This window comes from Penaeus vannamei, chromosome 35 (assembly GCF_042767895.1).
Source record: "Penaeus vannamei isolate JL-2024 chromosome 35, ASM4276789v1, whole genome shotgun sequence".
NCBI classification, from domain to species: domain Eukaryota; kingdom Metazoa; phylum Arthropoda; class Malacostraca; order Decapoda; family Penaeidae; genus Penaeus; species Penaeus vannamei.
The window spans coordinates 10,117,478-10,137,736 of NC_091583.1; the positions used below are offsets into that span (position 1 = coordinate 10,117,478).

At 51.0% G+C, this 20,259-nt stretch overlaps 1 protein-coding gene across 1 annotated transcript in view; it reads right to left on the reverse strand.

Annotated features, from left to right (window-relative positions):
- The window catches only part of LOC113821812 (G1/S-specific cyclin-D2), a 47,144-nt gene that overhangs the window by 13,878 nt on the left and 13,007 nt on the right, over positions 1-20,259 (reverse strand). The window contains exon 3 of the mRNA XM_027374370.2: positions 15,793-15,949. Within this exon, the coding sequence (XP_027230171.1) occupies positions 15,793-15,949 (157 nt within the window). The remainder of the gene's footprint in view (positions 1-15,792; positions 15,950-20,259) is intronic.

Below are 20,259 nucleotides of genomic sequence, written 5' to 3' on the forward strand. Positions count from 1 at the left end.
CCTTCTCCCCACCCCTCCTTCCCTCCCTCCCCCTCCTCCTTACCCTCTACCCTTCCCTTCCCTCCTCCCTCCCTCCCCTGTATCTTATCTATCTCCACGCCTCTATCTATCTCCCCGCCGACCAATTCCACCCGAATACCCGCCCCGACCCTGCCTCGGCGTGCGTGCATGATCCTCGCAAGCACGGGCGGGGGAGGGGGGGGGGTCCTCACACCTGGGCCTTCAAGCACAGCCGTTCTCTGCGGTTTTTGTGACGTCATCCGCCATTAGCCTCAACTTTGGCGGCTATCATAATTAGCACTATTTATTGCTTTTATGGCTCATTTGCGCCTTATTATAATAACAAAGTGGGCGTTATGACTGCGAAAAATAATAATTCGATCGCTTATTTTTTCTTTCTCCAGGGTGGGTGGGGGAGGAGGGGGAGGGGGGGGGGGGTTCGGCGAGGTCTGGCGGGAAAGTCGCTTGCAGGATTTGAAAAAAAGATATATAAAAATATTTTTCCGTAACGTACTATTTTCAAAGGAGTAAATGTAAATGATTAATATATACATATATTTTTTTCGTTACGTAGCCTATCCCACTCCCTCCCCCTACTCCCCCACCTCCCCAACCCTGTAGCCTAATGAACATAAATCTTTTCGAGGAATACGAGAAGGGGGAGAGGGGGGAGGGGAGTCCTACGCGGCCGGGGATGTCAATGCCGCCAACGGTAGCGATCCAGCCGTTATCGTGGCCCCCTCCCCCCCCCCCTCCCACCTTTGTCCCAACGACCAACAGCGACCTACCCCCTCTACTCTGCCCCCACCCCCATATCCCCAGGCCTCCCTTTCCCCTTCTCTACTCCCCTCTTCCACCCCCCCCCCCCCTCAGCCTCAGTGTGAATGTGTTCATTCTCCTCGTAAAGCGAAAAGCCGAGAGAAATCGTAACTGAAAATAACCTGAAAAGATGGCCGCTCTTGTTTAACGGTCGAGGCGCGCAAGCACGGATTGAGACGCCGCCGGGGCTCGGGCCGTGCGCATCCCGCCCTTCTCTCTTTTTCTCTTCTTTTTACTTATATCTAACCTTTGAGGCATTTTTTCGCTTTCATATCTGTATCTTTTTCTATCTGATCATCCAATTCGTTTATTAACATATAATCCAGAAGTCAAAAATAAGGAAAGATCAAGATTTAACGAAGAGAAATTCGCAATCACACACACGCACACGCGCACACACACACACACACACACACACACACACACACACACACACACACACACACACACACACGATCGAGTGCAACTCATTAAACACGTCATATCGAACTAGTATCAACGAATGATGCTATTGAAGAGAGGGCCGCTGTTGGCTCTGAAGAAGGGGGGTGGAGGGGAAGGGAGGTGAGGAGGGGAGATGGAGGACGGGGGAGTAAGGGAGAATAAAGAAGAGGCGGGAGAAGGGAGAAAGAAGAGGGACGAGAGGAGAGGAGAGAAGAGAGAAATTAGGGAAACGTACGGAGAGAGGACGATAGGAGAAGCGGAAAATAAAGAGAGAAATGGAAACGGAGGGAAGGAAAGGGGAAGAAAATAGACTAGCGAAATTAGAAAGTGGTAAGAGAGAAGGAAGAAGGAGAAGGGATAAAGAGTAGGAGAGAGTGAGAGGGGAGGGAGAGGGGGACATCCACAGCCTTGAAGGAGACTGCAACCGGTTTGTGTAGGGCGAGACATGCGAGCAGACGCCCCTTGGGGGATAGGGGGAGGGGGAGAGAGGGGAGAGGGGGTGAGAGGCAAGAAAGGATATAGAGAAAGAGTAAGAGAAAAGAGAGGAGGGAAAGGGGTTGATGATAGACATTTTTGATAGATGTATAGATAGATATATAGATATGGAGAGAGAGAGAGAGAGAGAGAGAGAGAGAGAGAGAGAGAGAGAGAGAGAGAGAGAGAGAGAGAGAGAGATAGAGAGAGAGAGAGAGAGAGAGAGAGAAGAGAAAGAGAGAGAGAGAGAGAGAGAGAGAGAGAGAGAGAGAGAGAGAATGAAAGAAAGAAAAGAGTTAAAGGGCAAGACCTGATAAATGAAGAAGGGGGGGAGGTGCCGACGAAAATGGAGAGAGCAGATAACAGAATAAAAAAGGCAAAGGCACAGAGAAAGAAAGAAAAAATGAGGACAGAGAGAAGGGAAGAGAAAGGGGTGGGATGGGGGGACCGAAGGCAGACGAAAAGGGAGGAGGCAGGAGATACGAGGAGAAGAGGGGAGAGAGAGAGAGGGGGGGAGGGGGCATGGGCACGTGTCGGCTTCAGAGAGCCCTGCCCATTGCACCTGGAGAAGACGCGCTCACGTAACGGTCGGCGGAGGGACGTCCGTAAAGTTTCGCTCGAGGGCCGCGGGAGACGCAACGGCGGGGACGGACGCAGCTTTCCGGCACTCCAGACGGATCGCAACGGAACGGGGCTGGGCGTCGCGGGATCACTCAGGCACACACGCATTCACAAGGGCAGCGAAATTACACTCAGGGCACCGAGGGGACATCGAGAGGGCACCGAAGGAGACCCCGACTGGACCGAAATTCAGGGGACGTTGTATACATTACGTTCTGCATCCCTGTTATATAACCACTTTAATACCGTAATACATAACCAAAATCTGAGTATCAAAAAATACCGACGTCTCAATTGAAAAAAGATAGAACGCAGAAATGGGAATTACATTTAATGAATGACTGCAACAATTACTTTAGAGAGAACAAAAGAAAAAATATTACCGACTTCAAGCACTACGGATTAAACTTCTTAGGACATCTTTGCGTTCACCTTGTAGCGTCCGGGACATCAAGGTTAATTCGCGTTGATATTAATGTGCTGATGTCACGACCCAGTGGAGGGTGTGATGTCCTCTCTCCCTTCTCCCTCCCTGACCCTCCCCCCTGAAGCCAATCCCAGGACAGGAAAAAGGAAGAAGAGGAAGGAAACAGGAAGACGAGAGGAAGAAAAGACGATACGGAATAACCAGGCGAGGCGGAGGAGGAGGAGGCGGAGGGCGACCCTGCAGATGGCCCACTTTGCAGCTCATTAACCTCCCCAAGCGACGCCAGGGAGGGCTCGGGGGAGAGGGAAGAGGGGGTGGGGAAAGAGAGGGGAGAGAGGGGGAGGGAAGCCAGTGTCCTGAGACGGCTGCGTTAAATTGCCTGACACGCTGTTAAGTCCGCGACGCCAATGACACCCGCACACGAAGACGCACGCAGCACCCCTCCTTCCTTCCCTCCCCCCCTCCCTCCCGCCAGGTGAAGGACTCCCCTCGGGCCGGCGGGGCATGACGACGTCCTCGGGAATCAATTAAGGGCTCCTTGATCCCCTTCGGTGCCCCCAGATGCCCGGTTCCGCGAGGGCAGTCGGCTGTCTAAAAAGTTAGACAACACTTAATTGCTGCTGAGAGGGCGGCGAACGGAAGGGCTGTGCCCCATCGACCAGAAAATGTAAACCAAGAGGAAAAAATATAAAATGTTAAGCACTTGAGAGCTACACATTCCCTTATAATAAAATACATTCGATTAAGGAAGTTTAAATGGCCGATATACCAAGCAACTCTCACTTCTTTTGTCACCGGCCAGCGAGGCACTCAAAATAGGCCAAGGTGAAATGCACAGCCTTTCGCTTTTTAAACATCCTCCCTGAGATTCCCCCGAGATAAAACGAGAAAAAAAGAGAGAGAGAAGAAGAGAAAAAAAGGAAAGAAGAAAAGCGGTATGGCGACAAAAGACGAGAACCCACAATTTGGATTGGTATCTACGGCTGCATCAAAATTCCTCCTCAAATACTGGTTGGGGAGGAAGGCGGGGAAAGGAGGGGGGGGCAGGTAAGGGGGAGGAGGGAGGTGGGGGCAAGGGGAGGCTGCGGTCTATGCCTTGTTGAGCAGTAACCAAATACCCATAGCCACAGTCTTTCTCTCCCCCTTTCCTCACTCTCTCTTTCTCTTTCCTCTGTAATTCCCTCCACCCCCTCTTCTTTCTCGAGTCCTCATTCCACCTCCACCCATTAGGGCTATTATATCAGCTTTCTTTGGCCACACAATCGCCCCCTTGGCCCGCCCCCATTCACCCATAGATGAGGCTGTAATCACGCACAGGAGAGCCCTTCAGCTGCCCGGGCGAGGCGAGCACGTGTTCCGCCCTCAAAGGCTCGGCCTCGGCGAGAAACACAGGACCAACTCGTGCCAACACAAACAACGCCCGTGCACACAAAGGCGACACGCACACGCACGCACACACGCATACACGCACACGGACGAAGAGACAGACACACAGACAGATATTCACTCATCCACTCGCTCGCTCGCTCGCTCGCTCCCTCCTTCATTCATTCACTCACTCACTCACTCACTCACTCACTAACTCTTTCTCTCTCTCTCTCTCTCTCTCTCTCTCTCTCTCTCTCTCTCTCTCTCTCTCTCTCTCTCTCTCTCTCTCTCTCTCTCTCTCTCTCTCTCTCACGCACACACACACACACATTCCCCGTCCAACAAAGCATTAAAACCTACGCGTTCCAGCCTCGCATTTACAACATTCTCCAAGGTCTTACACGAGGAGCGAGGACCAGCGCCGGCATCTGGGAGGATTTGTCGGAGGAATGGAACCAGCGGTCAAAGCTCCGACGAGAAACAAAAGGACTGCACAGGATTAACGGCCTTTAATCCTTGCCCTGCGCGCTGTTTACAACTAAATCCCTTCTTAGGATGGCCATCTTCGAGGAGAGCTTCTTGTGTGTGGTCTCAAATCCGTCGATTATTATTAATATCTATTCATAGCTTGTGTGTGTGTGTGTGTGTGTGTGTGTGTGTGTGTGTGTGTGTGTGTGTGTGTGTGTGTGTGTGTGTGTGTGTGTGTGTGTGTGTGTGTGTGTGTGTGTGTGCGTGTGTGTGTGTGCGAGCGTGTGTGTTTAACATCTCGCCATCTTTGTTATCCTAAACCAATATCATTTCATTTTTCAGCCGTGCACTGCTGTGAAAGACTTTTATCTGTGACGCGATTCGCCCCACGTGACAAATGAGCATCGAGGTTTGCGGTCAGGAGTGCGCTTGGGTGTGAGGTCGCACGCCGTGTCAAGGGAATTTATGGTGTCGGATCCTCTTCCGTTTATAACCTTCCCAACTCACATCCTCACGCAGATAGAATTATTGCACACGGGATTAACCACAGCGCATCCCAGTTACCCGATGAATAACAGAAATCAGTAAGAAGTAAATAAACACCAAATCAAATAAACTCGAAAGCCACATAGGCGTGGATTCCAGCATCCCTATAATTTAATGTAATTGTGACAGAGGCGTTGGTTTCCCGGACTTTTAAACGACTCCACCCAACGCACGCGCGCATTTTGCTTCCGTTTCGACAACTCGCCCGCAAAAATGGCCGCCCGTAACAATATATTTTGCGCCGAACACCGGAAGTACGGGCGAGGATGTCAAGTCTGCGTGCTGTTCGATTCCGTGTTTGTTTTTGGGCGATTTAAATAAAAATAAAATCTGAATGAATTCGTTCTTTGTGATTTTTTTTTTCGATTTTTGTCTTATAAAAAATAGCATGACTGCAACTTGTTCCGGAAAATGAGTCGCCTTCTCATCAGCATCAGCAACCCTATTTCCTGACGTCACTTCCGGTCAGACACGAGCGGCGCGGTTGGCTGCCCTGATTAGTCAGCGTAGCCTCTCACACCTTGCACGTGACCGCTCCCCCCCCCCCTTTTCCAATTTAATTTGCTGTGCCATTTTCTCCGCAAACATATTTCTTTCTGCCAAATACGCAAATGACTGCGAACACAAAATAAAATAAGGAAAATAAAGAAAGTGTTCCCCCCCACACATGTCCCCTCTGCCCGTTTTCTCTCGCATCTCCCCTCGCGCCGGACGCTATACATCAACACCCCCCCCTCGCCCAGACAGTTTCCATAGGCTGCGAGGGGAAACTCTCAACCCGAAATGGTAGAAATCTTCCCCTCTCCTCCCCTTCCCTTACATCCGGGTATTCCCTCACTGTCCCGTGCACTGGACGCCGTTTCTCGCATTTTCTCGTAGTTCGCGAGATCAGGCTGAGGTGAGCTCATCTCATGGGAACACACTCATTCCCCCCCCCCCCCCCCACATGTTCATTAGCGCCTGTTTATCTGAAAACGGTTTTAAAAATCAAGGTGCAAATGTATACACGTGACTCACGTTCCTCCGCTCGTCTATTTCATGCTCGAGTTACGTCACCCTCACATCAGAGGCATCACTAACAACGCGATATCTGGTGCAAACAAACATAATTTTTTCTAATAAAAGATATCGAAAACTCAGACATCTTACACATGTCGTCTTACACCGAAAACGAGTAAAAAAAAACCTGCAAATAAAACGAAATGAAAAGTCGAGACCACAACCCGGGTCTAGAACTTTCTCCTTCCTCGGCGCCATGTATGCCCCGTGCGGTTACTCTGGTCATTCTTCGGTTACTTTGTTTGCCGTTGATGTGGCTAAGCGTTTGGCGAGACGCTGTTAACAAAGAAATCGACAAAGGAAATAAATTAACATTCACTGGAAATCAGGACACAGTTTCCCGATTTCTAAGAAAGACGAAGAAAAAAATACGTGTATATGTGATAATACTTATTCTTTCTGATCAGGATAATGATATATAATTACTTTACTGATATCGCGATGATTAAGATAATAGATAATTATAATCTTTTAAAATACATGAAGGTAATGATACAAACGAAAGCCTAAAACGAAAGAAAGAAAAAAAAAACGAGAAAAAAATGCTTAGGGAGACATACGGTCGGATATTCGACCCTCATCTCGGCAGATAAGAGATATCAGATAAGCGAGGTTCAAAAGCCCGAGACACGAAGACAAATAAGGGCATCCCGAGGCAGCGGAGGAAGAAGACGTAGATAACGACGCTCAGAGATATCTCACGGCCGCCTTAGACCTGAAGGTGGCGCTGGCGTGCGGTCGAGTCCATGATGGCGGTTGAGACGGTGCGGTTGTATGGCACGACTCAGCGGGGGGGAGGGGGGGGAGGGGGGAGAGTGGGTATTGGTCTAACCGCCCATTCCACGCCCATATGCCTGGCCGGACACGCCCCTCCTCCTTGCCCACGAGTTAACGACGTGTATCTTAAGACCTCACTTCCTTTCTCCACCTCCCCCGCCCCCCCCACCCCCCTCTTCTACACCCGTCTTATCACATCTTGGGAATAAATCTTTCTGTACAATTCTTGCATATCCAGCATTTAAACAATTCCCAATCGAACACAACGGGAATCAAATACACAGCCTAGATCACAGCCATCACTATCATCACTTTCATCATCACAATCCCAAGCATGACCGGGGGGGGGGATAGGGGCACCCACCCCCACCTGACACATTCCTGCGTGCTGGGGGCGGCGGACCTCAAGATGGAGGCCGCTGGGTGAGTTACAGGCAGCGGAACACCCTCCAACCGCACCTCGGCGGGGGGCTCCGTGCCCTGATGGATGGAGGAGGAGGAGGAGGAGGAGGAGGAGGAGGAGGAGGAGGAGGTGGTGGAGAAGAAAAAGAAGAAGAAGAAGAAGAAGTAGAAGAAGAAGAGGAGGATAAAAATAAGAAGAGGAGAAAAAGAAAAAAGAAGAAAAGGGAAGGAAATAAGAATAGGAAGCAGCAAAAGTAAAAGAAAAGAAGGAGAGAACAAGAGCACTCAGAAGACTCGGATTCCTCCAAGGAGATGCGCCGCCTTGTCCCGAGGGAGAGCGGGTGGTCGAGGGTGACATAGGGTGACGGGTGGTCGAGGGTGACATAGGGTGACGGGTGACGGGCCCTGCGTGAAAGGCCGGGCTGTGTAAGAGGGGGGGGGGTAGGTTATATTTGTTACGAGCGTGTTGGTTTGGGCGAGGGCGTGCTGTGTGGGCGGTGAATAGGTGTGTTTCGCTGCGGTCGCGTGGTCGGCAGAGTAGCTGTGACCTAACGTGAGTCACATACGGAGAGGGAAAGAAACGGAGAAAGGAAGAATGAAAGAGAAAGAGAAAAGGGGGAGGGGAAAGAGAGAGAGAGAGAGAGAGAGAGAGACAGACAGAGAGAGAGAGAGAGAGACAGAGAGAGAGAGAGAGAGAGAGAGAGAGAGAGAGAGAGAGAGAGAGATTAAAATTATATATCTTCTAGACTAGATTGACCTGCAAGCAATAATAATGAATATAGAGAAATGAATGCAGATGAGAAGAAGAAAAAAAAGAAGATGGAGGAGAAGACGAAGACGAAGAAGAAGAAGGAAGAGGAGGAGGAGGAGACGAAGAAGAAAAAAGAAACAGATAAACACGAAGTATATACCCGTGTTACCCGTCCATTAAATGATGCGTAATGGAGGGACACATACGCCTAAATGACCGTCGTTAGGATTCGTTAGTAGGCCTTATTAGCCCTGTGCGGTCTCGCGATGTGAAATTTGGGGGAGAAATTTGAACGGGAAAAGTCCGCCCGCACCGCCCTCTCCGCCCTCTCCGCCCACGGCCCGCGGCGCGTGTAAACATGGTAATCACCCGAATTCCGTGGCACCTTTGCTTAATGGAGACATAACTAGTTTGCGAAGCGAGTGTCGGGGCGGGGCGGAGGGGGGAGCGTAGGCCTAGGCGAGGTCTTGGGCCTACGACAGCGACGGCGGTTACGAGGCGTGTTTACTCAGCGGCCGCCCGGACGGGTTGGCGAGCGGGCGGGGAGGCTCGGCGACTAAATCGCCATGTTCCTCCGAAAATACAACATCACGGCCCTTAATGTCCCTGAAAATGGGGCTGGCTCCGTCATTTCCGAAGCCCCGCGCGCCCCGAAAGGCCGGGAAGGGTTGGCCGCGGCGCCCGCGAGGTCTCGGAGGCGGGGCCGCCGTGGCGTGAGAATGTCGCAGCGCCGTCGAGAAGTCTTAGATAATTTGCGGCTTCGGCCTCGCTCTCGCGGCCGGAGCCTCCTATCCGGCGGGAATTTAATTGCCGACCGTAATGAAGGCTATCCGTCTCCTTGTCGCCGTATCCGACACCCCGACAAAGGGGAGTCGGGGGGGGGGGGGGCGACTAGAACCTTCTAGTTCGCCTTCCACCCCAAGGCCCCTCCGCCCGCCCTCCACTCCGGCCAGACACTCAAACACACAAATCTGTAAACACATTGACAGTTATAATTGGAAATGGCGACGGAACCACGGGCGCGCGGCCCTCAAAATGTTTATAACTCTTTCTAGCCAACGTCAAAGGGTTTATAGCCCGCCCGCACAATGCTGGACTAATTCCGAAATTTCGTCCATTTTCCTGGCCTCCGAGGACACGGCCGCTCTCTATCAAAACTAACAAAGGGCCGCGACCTCCTTCGGCAGTTGTCGCCCTTGCGGAGCCCCGCCCGAAGGACCAGTTTCCCGCTCGCCCCGGCCCGACTGTGGACTCGAGGATTAGAAGTGTGGGGGCGTGTGGGGCTGTGGGCACAAAGGCGTCGCGTGGCCAGGCTATTTATAACTACAAAACCCACACCAGGTACATGCAGGACTCGATGTCCCGAGGGGTTATCAGGGCATCTGCTGGGGTTTCGGGCATCGGGTGTCGTATCGGCGGTGAATCGGCTGCTGGATCTCGGCCGATAAGCGCCGCGCCCCGTCGGGAGACACGCCGCTTGTTTGCCCGACGCCGATCGCGGCAGAGAGCGCCGTTTTGTCCGCGCGATAAATCTGTCGCTCGCATCGGACGCCCAGCCCGTCCCGCGCGGCCCCAGCTGCCTCATTACCGCGTCGTCATTAGCACCCGCACTCTCGGCCGTCCGCTCGTTTGGAAAGAAAAAAGCAAAAAAAATGGTGATAGATGATTTATAACCGGAAACATTACCTCCCAAAATGGCACATGATCGTCAAAACACAATATCCCCGCAGCTGCTTTTCTCCAAGATAAAACGAAAGCAGCAACGAATCTCGAATAAAAAGAAGAAAAAAAACGACCCGCACATCTACGTTATTCCTTTTCCTTCTCTTTTTTCTTTTCTTTCTTTCTTTCTCATTCTTTCCGCTCCACTTGAATTTTTATTAAACTTCAAAACCGATTTTCTAAGTCCCTCCTGAGACCGCGCGACTCGACTCCTCAGAAAGGGATTACCGACGTTATCCTACGAACGCATAGAGCCCAAGATGGTAAATCCCCCTTAAGTAGGATAAATCCGCGAGCAATATGATGACTGACCGTTCTAATCGCTCGGGACCGCATCTTCGGAACCCAAAGCTTGCCGGTCGGTTATGTGGGCATTGGGGCAAGAAAAGACGTAGAGCAACACATCCAAGACGTGGAAAAGCTAAGATCCCCACCACCGGGACTCAAAGCGGAGGAAAGAAAAAAAATAAATAATAACAAAGTCAGCTAAATCTGGAATCGCAGAAGAAAGACAAACGAGAGAAAGAAACACCAGGCTTATCCTTGCACGCGCACACTCCAGAACCATGTGTACGTAGAGAACACGCAGACATCCACACACATGCACACACACACACATAGCCGACACACACACGCACACGAAACCAGTTCGGCACATCGCCTGAGGCCGAGGTTCGAGTCCCACGTCACCTGGTTCGCGTGCGGGTAGCTCGGGGCGCCGCGCTATCAAGTCTTTGTACCCTGAGGACTCGCCTCAACGGACCCGTCATTAATTAAAGGGGAGTGTTATGATACGTAATTATGCTCCGAATAAGAAGGAGGAGGAGGAAGGAGGCGAGGACGAGGAAGGAGGGAGGAATAAGCGGACGACAAGAATAATAACAGATGATTAAAGATGGCGATCGGGAGGAAGACGATGAAGATAGGTATTTACGGGCGCGTCGAAGTCGCCGTCTGCGCCTCAGGAATGTCCTTAAAAAAGAGGAAATGAAACTGTCCCTTTCCTCCTGGCCCCCTCCCCCTCCCCCCTCCCCCCTCCTCATGTCGTCGATCGGTCCGCAGGTCGTCCGTCGCGGAGTCGTCGTCGGCGGCCACAGCTTCCTCCCGCAACCACCTGAAGGGCGTCGCATGCTTAAGATAACAGGGATGGCTCTTTCGTAAGTTTGGTGGGCGTCGTGCGGTCGGGCGGGGGTGCCGGACGCCATAAACCGGGGACTGTTTAAGGCAGACAATGACAGGAAGTCTCGGGCACGGGCAGGGCGCTTGAGTGAAACATTAACCTGTCTGTGCGTTCTGTGTCTTTCGGGTCCTCTTCCTTTCTTTCCTCTCTCTTACTCCTTTCTCGCGCGAGAGAAAAGCCAGTCACCCGACATTCAGGAGGGTGACACAGTCTTTGCCAACGCGTCGATTTATGAAAACGCCTTTCTTGGGAAGAGAAAGAGGAAAATGTCCCGAGAGTTCCCGGCGGCCACGCGACCGCTGCCAATCCGCCGGCCATCTGTGCCCCGTCGCCATTCGCTTCGTCTTTATCTTCGGGAAGACGTCGGTGCCTCACAGACGACAGCCTCCTCCACCTCCTGCCCTCCTTCTCCTCCTCCTCCATCCCCTCCTCTTCCTTGGGCCCCTTTTCTCATTTTTCTTTTGTAAGGTTATTATTCTTAAATCTCCCCCGAGGGCTGGCTGGTTCAGATCGATCAAGGTCGCCTTTTACCGACGGTTGAGACACAGACCCAAAGAAAACGAGATTTTTTCCCGTTTTCTTGTTCAGACGGTATTAATTCTTGTCCTTGAAGGATCGCTTGCCAATGGCGGGCAAATCTTGACGGCACATGATTTAACTTCCCTTTTTTTCTTTCTTTTCTTTTCTTCCTTTTGAGGGGAGACTGAAGGCCGACATTAGGGCTAAGGACAGGTGACCGAAAAACGAAATGAGAAAAAATGAAAATAACGGAGAAAAAAAATGATTTATTTGCGGTGCCCTAATTTCGCAATTGAAGAGACTCCAGCAGACTCTTGTGAGGTTGTAAATGCGTTCATTCATTTGCAAAATCGTGCAAAAAGTCTTATGGCCGAGTGAACACTGGAGGAACTTTTTACCCCCACAAGTAGAGGGGTGTTTTTGCTGGCTGCGCGGAGCCCCTGGGTGGGTGGGGCGAGGGGGGGGGAGGGGAGGGAAAGAAGGGACACAGAGTTTAGTATTCTTTAGGAGGGACCTGCGTAGTCTCTCCCTCTTCCATTCTTCTCTTTCTCTCTTTCGCTCTCGTACGCTTTCTCCTAATCTATCTCTCTCTCTCTCTCTCTTCTTCTTCTTCTTCTTCTCTCTCTCCCTTTTGTTCCCTTTCCTTTTTCTTTCTTTCTTCTCTCTCTCTCTCTCTCTCTCTCTCTCTCTCTCTCTCTCTCTCTCTTCTCTCTCTCTCTCTCTCTCCCTTTCTCCCTCTCTCACGTACAATTGGCGTTCGAGTCGCGTCCCAAACAAATTGCTCGAGACATCAATTAGCATAAAATATGAGTCGATTGCTAGTCTCCTCCGCCGCCCAGTGTCTGGGGGAAGGGCCTCGCTAATAGCCATGTCGCCTGCCGGTTTTATGATTACTAATTTATATCGACTTTTAGAGCGCATATCCATCAGCCGATTTCTATAGGCCTAGGACCGGGGGCTTCCGGAGAGGAGGGGTGGGGGGGGGAGGGGTTAAGGGAGTCAATCATTCCCTCCAGTGTTGTGAACCAAGCAATAAACTGCAATGAAAAGGGAAGTTCTCTGGGATGGGAAGAGAGTTCGTTTTGCATTTCTTTTGCGCGTCGGGGGGGGGAGGAGGGGAGGGGAGGGGGGAGGGGGGGACTTTTCTCATAATGGGCATAACGGACGCTCGAGGCATAGGCCCAACACCGCCATGTTTCGATGAGGAATCTTGACAATAGGGCTCATGATGGCGGGGGGATGGGGGAGGGAGGGAAGGGGGTAGGGAAGGGAGGAAGGTAACCAAGGTGATGGCGAATAACTTTCCGTCTTTTCCGAAAGTGAAAGAGAAGAGAAGAGAAGAGAAGAGAAGAGAAGAGAAGAGAAGAGAAGAGAAGAGAAGAGAAGAGAAGAGAAGAGAAGAGAAGAGAAGAGGAAAGAAGAGAAGAGAAGAGAAGAGAAGAGAAGAGAAGAGGAGAGGAAAGAAGAGAAGAGAAGAGGAGAGGAGAGGAGAGAAGAGAAGAGAAGAGAAGAGAAGAGAGAGAGAGGGAGAGAGAGAGAGAGAGAGAGAGAGAGAGAGAGAGAGAGAGAGAGAGAGAGAGAGAGAGAGAGAGAGAATGTAAGAGAGAGGTGAAAGAAACACCATACATAGCGTGCACGTATGTTTCCTCCGCCCAAACATCCGCTCATTACACCCAAGCAACAATTTCATCTCCCGAAGTGATGCTGGATGCCACAGGATGCTGCTGGGAGATATTCAGATGCTAATTACCAAAGGGAGGGGAGGTAGAGGGGGAGAAAGGGGGGAGAGCTAAATAAACGATGACCCTTTGAAGAGCTGCAAGAAAGAAAGAGAGAGGAAGAAAAAAAAAAGAAAGGTGGACAGGAGGAGCATGGCTAAACGGAGCATAAAGAGCAAGGGGTGATAAAAAAGGGAGAAAGAGACAGAGAGAAAGAGGGAGAGGAAGGGGACGCCCGCACATCCAAGAGTCCTGCCGTAAGGAGACGCAGTAAAACAAATGATAAGAGTAAAAAGGGGAGAAAAAATAATAAAAGTCAAAGACGAATCATAACTTTCGGGGGAAAAAAATACGATTTTGTCCAAAGGAAAAAGAAATAAGATCACGTCACCTCTTCGGACGTTAAGACCCCCCTAAAAGAGACGCCAAAGAGGGGAAGGAAAAAATATCAAAGGGAGAACCCACTCAGCCCGTCCACTCTTAGAGGCGAGACTTTCGTGAGGCCGGAGCTCTGTTTACACACAGAAGAAGGCGGGTTAGTGTGAAAAAAAGTTCCCACAGCTGTAGAAGGTTAGTTTTCCTCTTTTTTTAAGAGTAAAAGCTGGTCTTCCTCTTTCCTCGTCGCCTTTTCCTCCTCTTCGCTAAGACCTGCATCCATGACATCCTCAGGGCTTGACGTCGCCTTCCTTATCCCCCCTCCCCCTCCCTCTATCCTTTCTCCCCTTCCTTCCAATCCCTCTTTCAATGTCAAGCTGAACAAATTACTTTTTAATGCGTTGCGGTATTTTATCCTGCATTTATTTGTACGCTGAGGCTAAGGCACATATATATTTTTTCTAGCTTATCCTTCTCTCTCTCTTTCTCCCTACGTGTAACTAATGCAGAGAGATTGCGACCGCCGGCGCCAGGTGGCGGGCGGGATTAAGGGGAAACTGCAGCGTTCGAAAAGGACTGAAAACAAACTCAAACTTCGAAGTCCAGCTGGGCCTATCCATGACGCGGAAGGAGCGCACTAACGACGCCCAGAAGGCCCGCAAGATGTACAAACAGAGGGTAATGGGTGTACCAGCGCAGTGTAACAGTACACCCGCGGCTGCGCTGACAGGCCCCGCACACTTCTGAAGTTCAGGTGTTCCAGCTCACAGCCGTCGTCACCCATCAATACCCTTGAATACACCACGAATTGGACTATACTGTGAGGGTACACAACCCACATCTGCCGGCGGGCATCTGACACTCGGGGCGTCCGAGGGTATGTTTCGGCGCCCGCCCCAAAGGAGGCAACTCTTACATGAAATACTCGAGGCTACTGAATTTTATCGCGTTGTGTAGGAAAGGGGGGCGTCCCTTGTCATCGTGCAATCCACTGCGTTCAATAAGTGCATTTTGTTCCCTCTAAAATACACCAGCCGTCCGAACGGGTCTATGGGTCGCGGCTGAGTTTTGATAGGTTGTATTCACGTCCATCTGTTGGGCTGGGAGCGCGCTGATTGGCCGGTGGCGGGTGCCAGCTGGATGTTCGCGGCCGCTCATTGGTCCGTGGAACGCGCCAGGAGGAGGGTGCCTACACGTACGAGACTTTTATGCTGCGTATCGGACGGTATCACGACTTTTAGATTGTTACACTTTTCTCTGAATTATACTTGTATCTAATCACAAAACGCGCATTATTTCAATAGAAAAGAAAAATAAAGGCGCCACTCGGCGTGGACAACACGAGGCAACCCGTAAAGACACATGTCGAATGCTGGCTCCTGATTGGTCGATCGATCGGGAGGGTCAGGGCAATTCGCTCGGGAGGCCGGTGTTGCGCGACTACATGAATATTAATGCAACATCATTTTATCCTCTAACACAATCATCATAATTAGCCCGGTTAAGGGCCCATGTCGGATCTAACAGCATGGCGAATTAGAAACGATTCCCCTTGGAACGAAGCGATTCCCAGATTCCCGAAGAGTCGACGAGCAAAATTCCCGTGGATCGCGGCCACCTCGCCCCGTCCACAGTTGAAAGGGCCCACGTGCGCGCAGGGGATTTTTTGGTCATAATGAGCATTGCCTAATAATATATCACCGGACAATAAAGTAGAGCCCGTGACAAAACACGCAGATAAGCTCCTAAATCCTGACAGCTGCTCGGGTCGCTTTGTCTATCAGCTGGAGCGGCGCTGTTGACATAAAACAGTGGCTCATAAACACGATAACACCTACGCCATCCGTGATGATAACAGATAACACGGGAGCTGCGACATTGCTGTACTTCACGCGATTCTGTTGTGTGGTGGAATTACCGCGCCAAACATGGGAACGTTTTAAATAACAGAAACTTGCTCGGACTTCGGGATGTGCTGTGTGATGATCAAAGCCTTTATTCTGACCTTAATATACGCGAATTCACAACATCCTGAGTTTAAAACAATTACGGAAATGGTAAAAGTTCTCGTCTCGACACCAGCACATCCCGAGGCCGAAGCACAACCCCGTCCGTAGCTTACCGGTGGCGGCGAGGGCGACGAAGGTGGTGGCGTGTCTTCTGACGATGGGCTCCCGCGCCAGGACGGGCACCCGGTTCAGGAGGTGGTCCACGAAGTCGCCGGCCGTGACAGGAGACAGGTCCCAGCCGAGCTTGGACACCAGCAGGAGTTCCCAGCTCTGTTGGGCACAAAGGGAGAACCCGGTGTTAGACGGCGGAAGAATGATTAATGGTGAAAAGAATATGTATTGATAGATATTTAAGATTAAAGCTGTGATGTCGGGTTGTGTTTCTTCCGCTAGACTGCCCCACATGCATGACGAAATGGACTGGAACATACAAAAACACGCACGCAAACACACACACTCGCGCGCGCGCGCGCATACACACCCAGACCTAAAAATAATCCATCAATTTTTCCCTTCCTCGGTCAAAGGAGGCGGCAGACCCATTCATCCCTGCTTGCTCTAAATCGCCGGAAAGAGATTCCCACAAGCAGGGCCACCTCGCCCTCGTGCCTGGCCGGGAGGCGGCGCGCCCTAGGCCTAAACCCAGCCCAGAGGCAGCGCACAAGGGCCTCCCTCTGTAGGCAGAAGGCGGAGGCGGGCCCCGGCAGGAGACCACCACCTGCGCCCGGCACCAAGAACCACAATCACCTCCGGAAGGGTTGTGATTATGCGCGGCGCAGGTAGCAATTTTGCCGTTTACCAAAATAAAGGAGCTGAAAGGACGAGGCCGAGGAGATAGAGGGAGAAAAAAAGAGAGAGAGGGAGACGTGGCTCTTCAAAGAAGCTCGAAATGGGTACCGCGGCAGTGTGTGAAGAGAGGAAGAAAAAGGAAGAAAAAATCATATTCAGAGCCGAACAGACGCTTTGCTTATTAAGAAAACACCCTTTTGCATCTCTTTGGAAAAGAAGACACACAAAGAGAAAAAATTAAGCCTTACAGAGTTAGTCCTAAACACCTCAAAGCGGCTGCGAATTTTCCCTTTTAAAAACGTCACAATACGACAGAATAAACGGACAAAAAAGACCAGCGAAATGTCCGTTCTGCGCAAAAAGTTACAGCGAAATGTCCGTTCTTATCATTACGAGCGAAGGAAAACGCGACCGAACACTTCGCTAATAACTCGCTCGGGCCGGCCATATGCTACCAACATCCGCACGGCCGTAAAGCCCATTTAATTAACCAATCATGATAATTACCCTTTCCCGAACACCCTGAAAAAAAAAAACAACTATCGCGCAAAAACGTAACTAAACTATATAAGTTAATATAAGCCAAACAAATTCTTCCAAAACAGGATGTGAACGAAGGTCCGTGAGATAAACAAAGAGAAGTGATATTAGTACATTTTGGTATCGGGAGGAGGAGGGGAGGTGTGGGGGGGGGGGGTACAGGAAATATATAGAGGACAATATTGTTCATTCAGGTCACCCAAAGACAGCTGTGACCCGCCAAGATCGCTCACCAATGCTTTGGTCTACACAGGTCAAGTCAGGTCAGATGAGAGGTACCCTGGAATATTTATCCTGCTTTTTTTACGAAGGGTTTGTCATTTTACTCATATATGCGAATCCTATTTCATTTTAGAACTTAAGATGCGATAATGTTTAATATATAAACGTATATATATCTGGTGTAGGTAGATAAATATAAATATGAAAAAAATAATAAACGGCATCTCCGGCAGGACTCAAAAGGAAATAGGAAAATGCAAAGGTAATGAGGTAGATTGACAGGACACTAAGGAAGGGGAGGGCAAAGGGTGACCTCAGGTCGGGGATTAAAACTTGGGTCATTCCACCGGGACTTGACCTGTGCCGAGGTGTGAGTTGGCTTAACCCACAATGACCTTTTAAGGGTCAAGATACGGACAGATAAGGGTCACACGCCGCAAACCACACCGGGTTACAGGTCACATTAGCATGGGCATCACATATTGACGAGATATAACGAACTGCCTTTACACCTCGATCCTAAAATCACCAAAGGTCAACTGGAGGTCTAACGAGGTCAGGCTAGCAGAAGGAGTCACATGCGGCGGCGTCCGGGGTCACCTGCGCCCAAGCACGTGAGCGCACGGCCTCGGTCCATGTGAAGGAGCCACGTGCTTCTCGGGGCCCGTGCTCCTGCTCCGGCCATTAATACGTCATTATGATAATGCGGCAGCGAGCCCCCGCCATTAGCCAGGCCCGGGATGATAGAAAAGGCCCATTATTAGACACATGTACCGACTTCTTGATTTAAATTCAGTTCTCATTTGCATAATTCATGGTGGGAAGGATTCTCCACGCCCAGCCCCGAAAGCAGAGGTAGGCCTACGCCAACTCTTTCCAACCTTTTTCGAGTTTTTGGCCGAGTTCAAACAGACAAGCAACAAACATTGACGTAACGCGGCGTGTAAATACTGGGCCGCCCTTGGACGTCCTCGCTCGCTCGGCAAAAAAGCCAAATTAGCGTAGGAATCGCGAGCAGAAGGGGTGGGGGTGGGGGGTGGGGAGAAGTGGCTTATTTGGAGGAAAGCGAACACACACAGACACACACACATGCATAAACATACATACACACACACGCACACGCACACACACACACACACACACACACGGAGCCAGCTGCGCTTCGCTTAAGTGGTTCCTCGGTTTTCTCCTGCAGTGGCCGCGGGGGTTCCTGCACTGGCCAAGGGTTCTCCTCGACAGGACCCTCTCTCCTTAGAACCTTTTTCCGAGACGATTACCATCACCGACGCCTCCTGAACCACTGAACCTCCCGCCGCGCCCCAACACTTCTCTCCTTATGAGGACCAATTTACCCTCTCGCTCGTCCTGCTCCTTTGGCCAAACACCTCCTGCGGTTCCCGGTAATGCTTGGCTTGGTGCGTCCGAGGAGGAGGGGAGCGAGGGGAGGGAGGGAAGGAGAGAGGAAAGAGGAGAAAGATAGATATATATACATATACAGATAGACAGATAGCTAGATAGATAGATAGCTAGAGAGAGAGAGAGAGAGAGAGAGAGAGAGAGAGAGAGAGAGAGAGAGAGAGAGAGAGAGAGAGAGAGAGAGAGAGAGAGAGAGAGAGAGAGAGAGAGAAAGGGGAAGTTAGGGAAGGGAGAGCGAAAGGGGAAAACAGAGCAGGACTGACGTGTGCGAGAGGAGTTCGTATTACACAACAACAACACAGCGGCGCTCGCAGGTTCCTCGATGCCCGGCAAACACACGCGGCCTTCCCGAGAGAGGCTTATGAAAAGTAAACACGTCGGGAGCAGGAGGCCACCTGAGGAACGCGGCCGAAGCAACGCCCTTCAAGCCCCTCCCTGTTCTCGCTGCAGCAGGAGAAGAAAGAGAAAAGGAGAGAAAATTAAGAAAAAATATAGACGGAAACCACGATAGGCATAGGGATAGAGACACGCAAACCGTAAAAAAAAGTCATTTTGAAGTTGACGAGTCCGGACAGGCGGCGGGACAGAGGAGCGGAAGACCTGGTTTCCCCCGAATACGCTGCCTGCGCCGAGACAATAGCGCCTGAGTGCGCAGCGCCTGGTATTTGGATGGCGCAAAGGTCCATTACCGGATGAGTAAATGTTACGCGAGGGATTGTATAGTAGGGCAAGGCAGTGCATTGATGGCAGGCCGCTTCCACCGCACAGGATGAGGGTCACCCTCTGTGCGTCTGTCTCTGCTTTCGCTCTCTCTCTCTCTCTCTCTCTCTCTCTCTCTCTCTCTCTCTCTCTCTCTCTCTCTCTCTCTCTCTCTCTCTCTCTCTCTCTCTCTCTCTCTCTCTCTCTCTCCTGCCCAGAAGAATAATGAAGAGATCCCTCGCAATCAGCAGGTCCGCCTCCCTCCTTGTTCTCACGAGCCTCAGGAAATGACTCCGCGCAGGCCGCCGCCGCCGCCGCCGCCGCCCCGCCCTGTGACGAGAGCCAGACCCCGCCACGAGCCCTCCGGCAGAAGGGAAGGCCCCAGACGATCGGCCAAACGGCGCCTTCGCGACACAAAAACTACGACCGACAACAAAACGCAGATGTTGGACATATAGGAAAAAAATACAGCACGTTCTCTAAATTAAAGCCCAAAATACTGTACCTGTAAAAGAGAAAAGGCAGACGAGCGACGGAGACATAACCCTTAGGTCTTGCATCATCTTTAGGTTCATCCTTCCCACCTCTCACCCCTCCCCCTCCTCTTCCCCTCCCCCCGGCTCCTCGTCCCCTATATCTCTCATCATTCCGTTTCTGTTTATCATGCCCATAGGTGTTATTTTCCAATTAATTACATATGCATTCCTTTCATTACCGGATGATATTCGACCTGTCATCGCCCATGTGAAAACCCACTAACAAACAGACACACACGCCGAGAATTTAAAACCCGCAACACGCCATCCCATTCAAATCGGGAGCAAAGTGGACACTCGCCAAACAAATTTATGGCGACCTAGGTGTCCGAATTAACCCCTTCCCTTCCCATCCCCCCCCCTCCCCCTGGCCCCTGC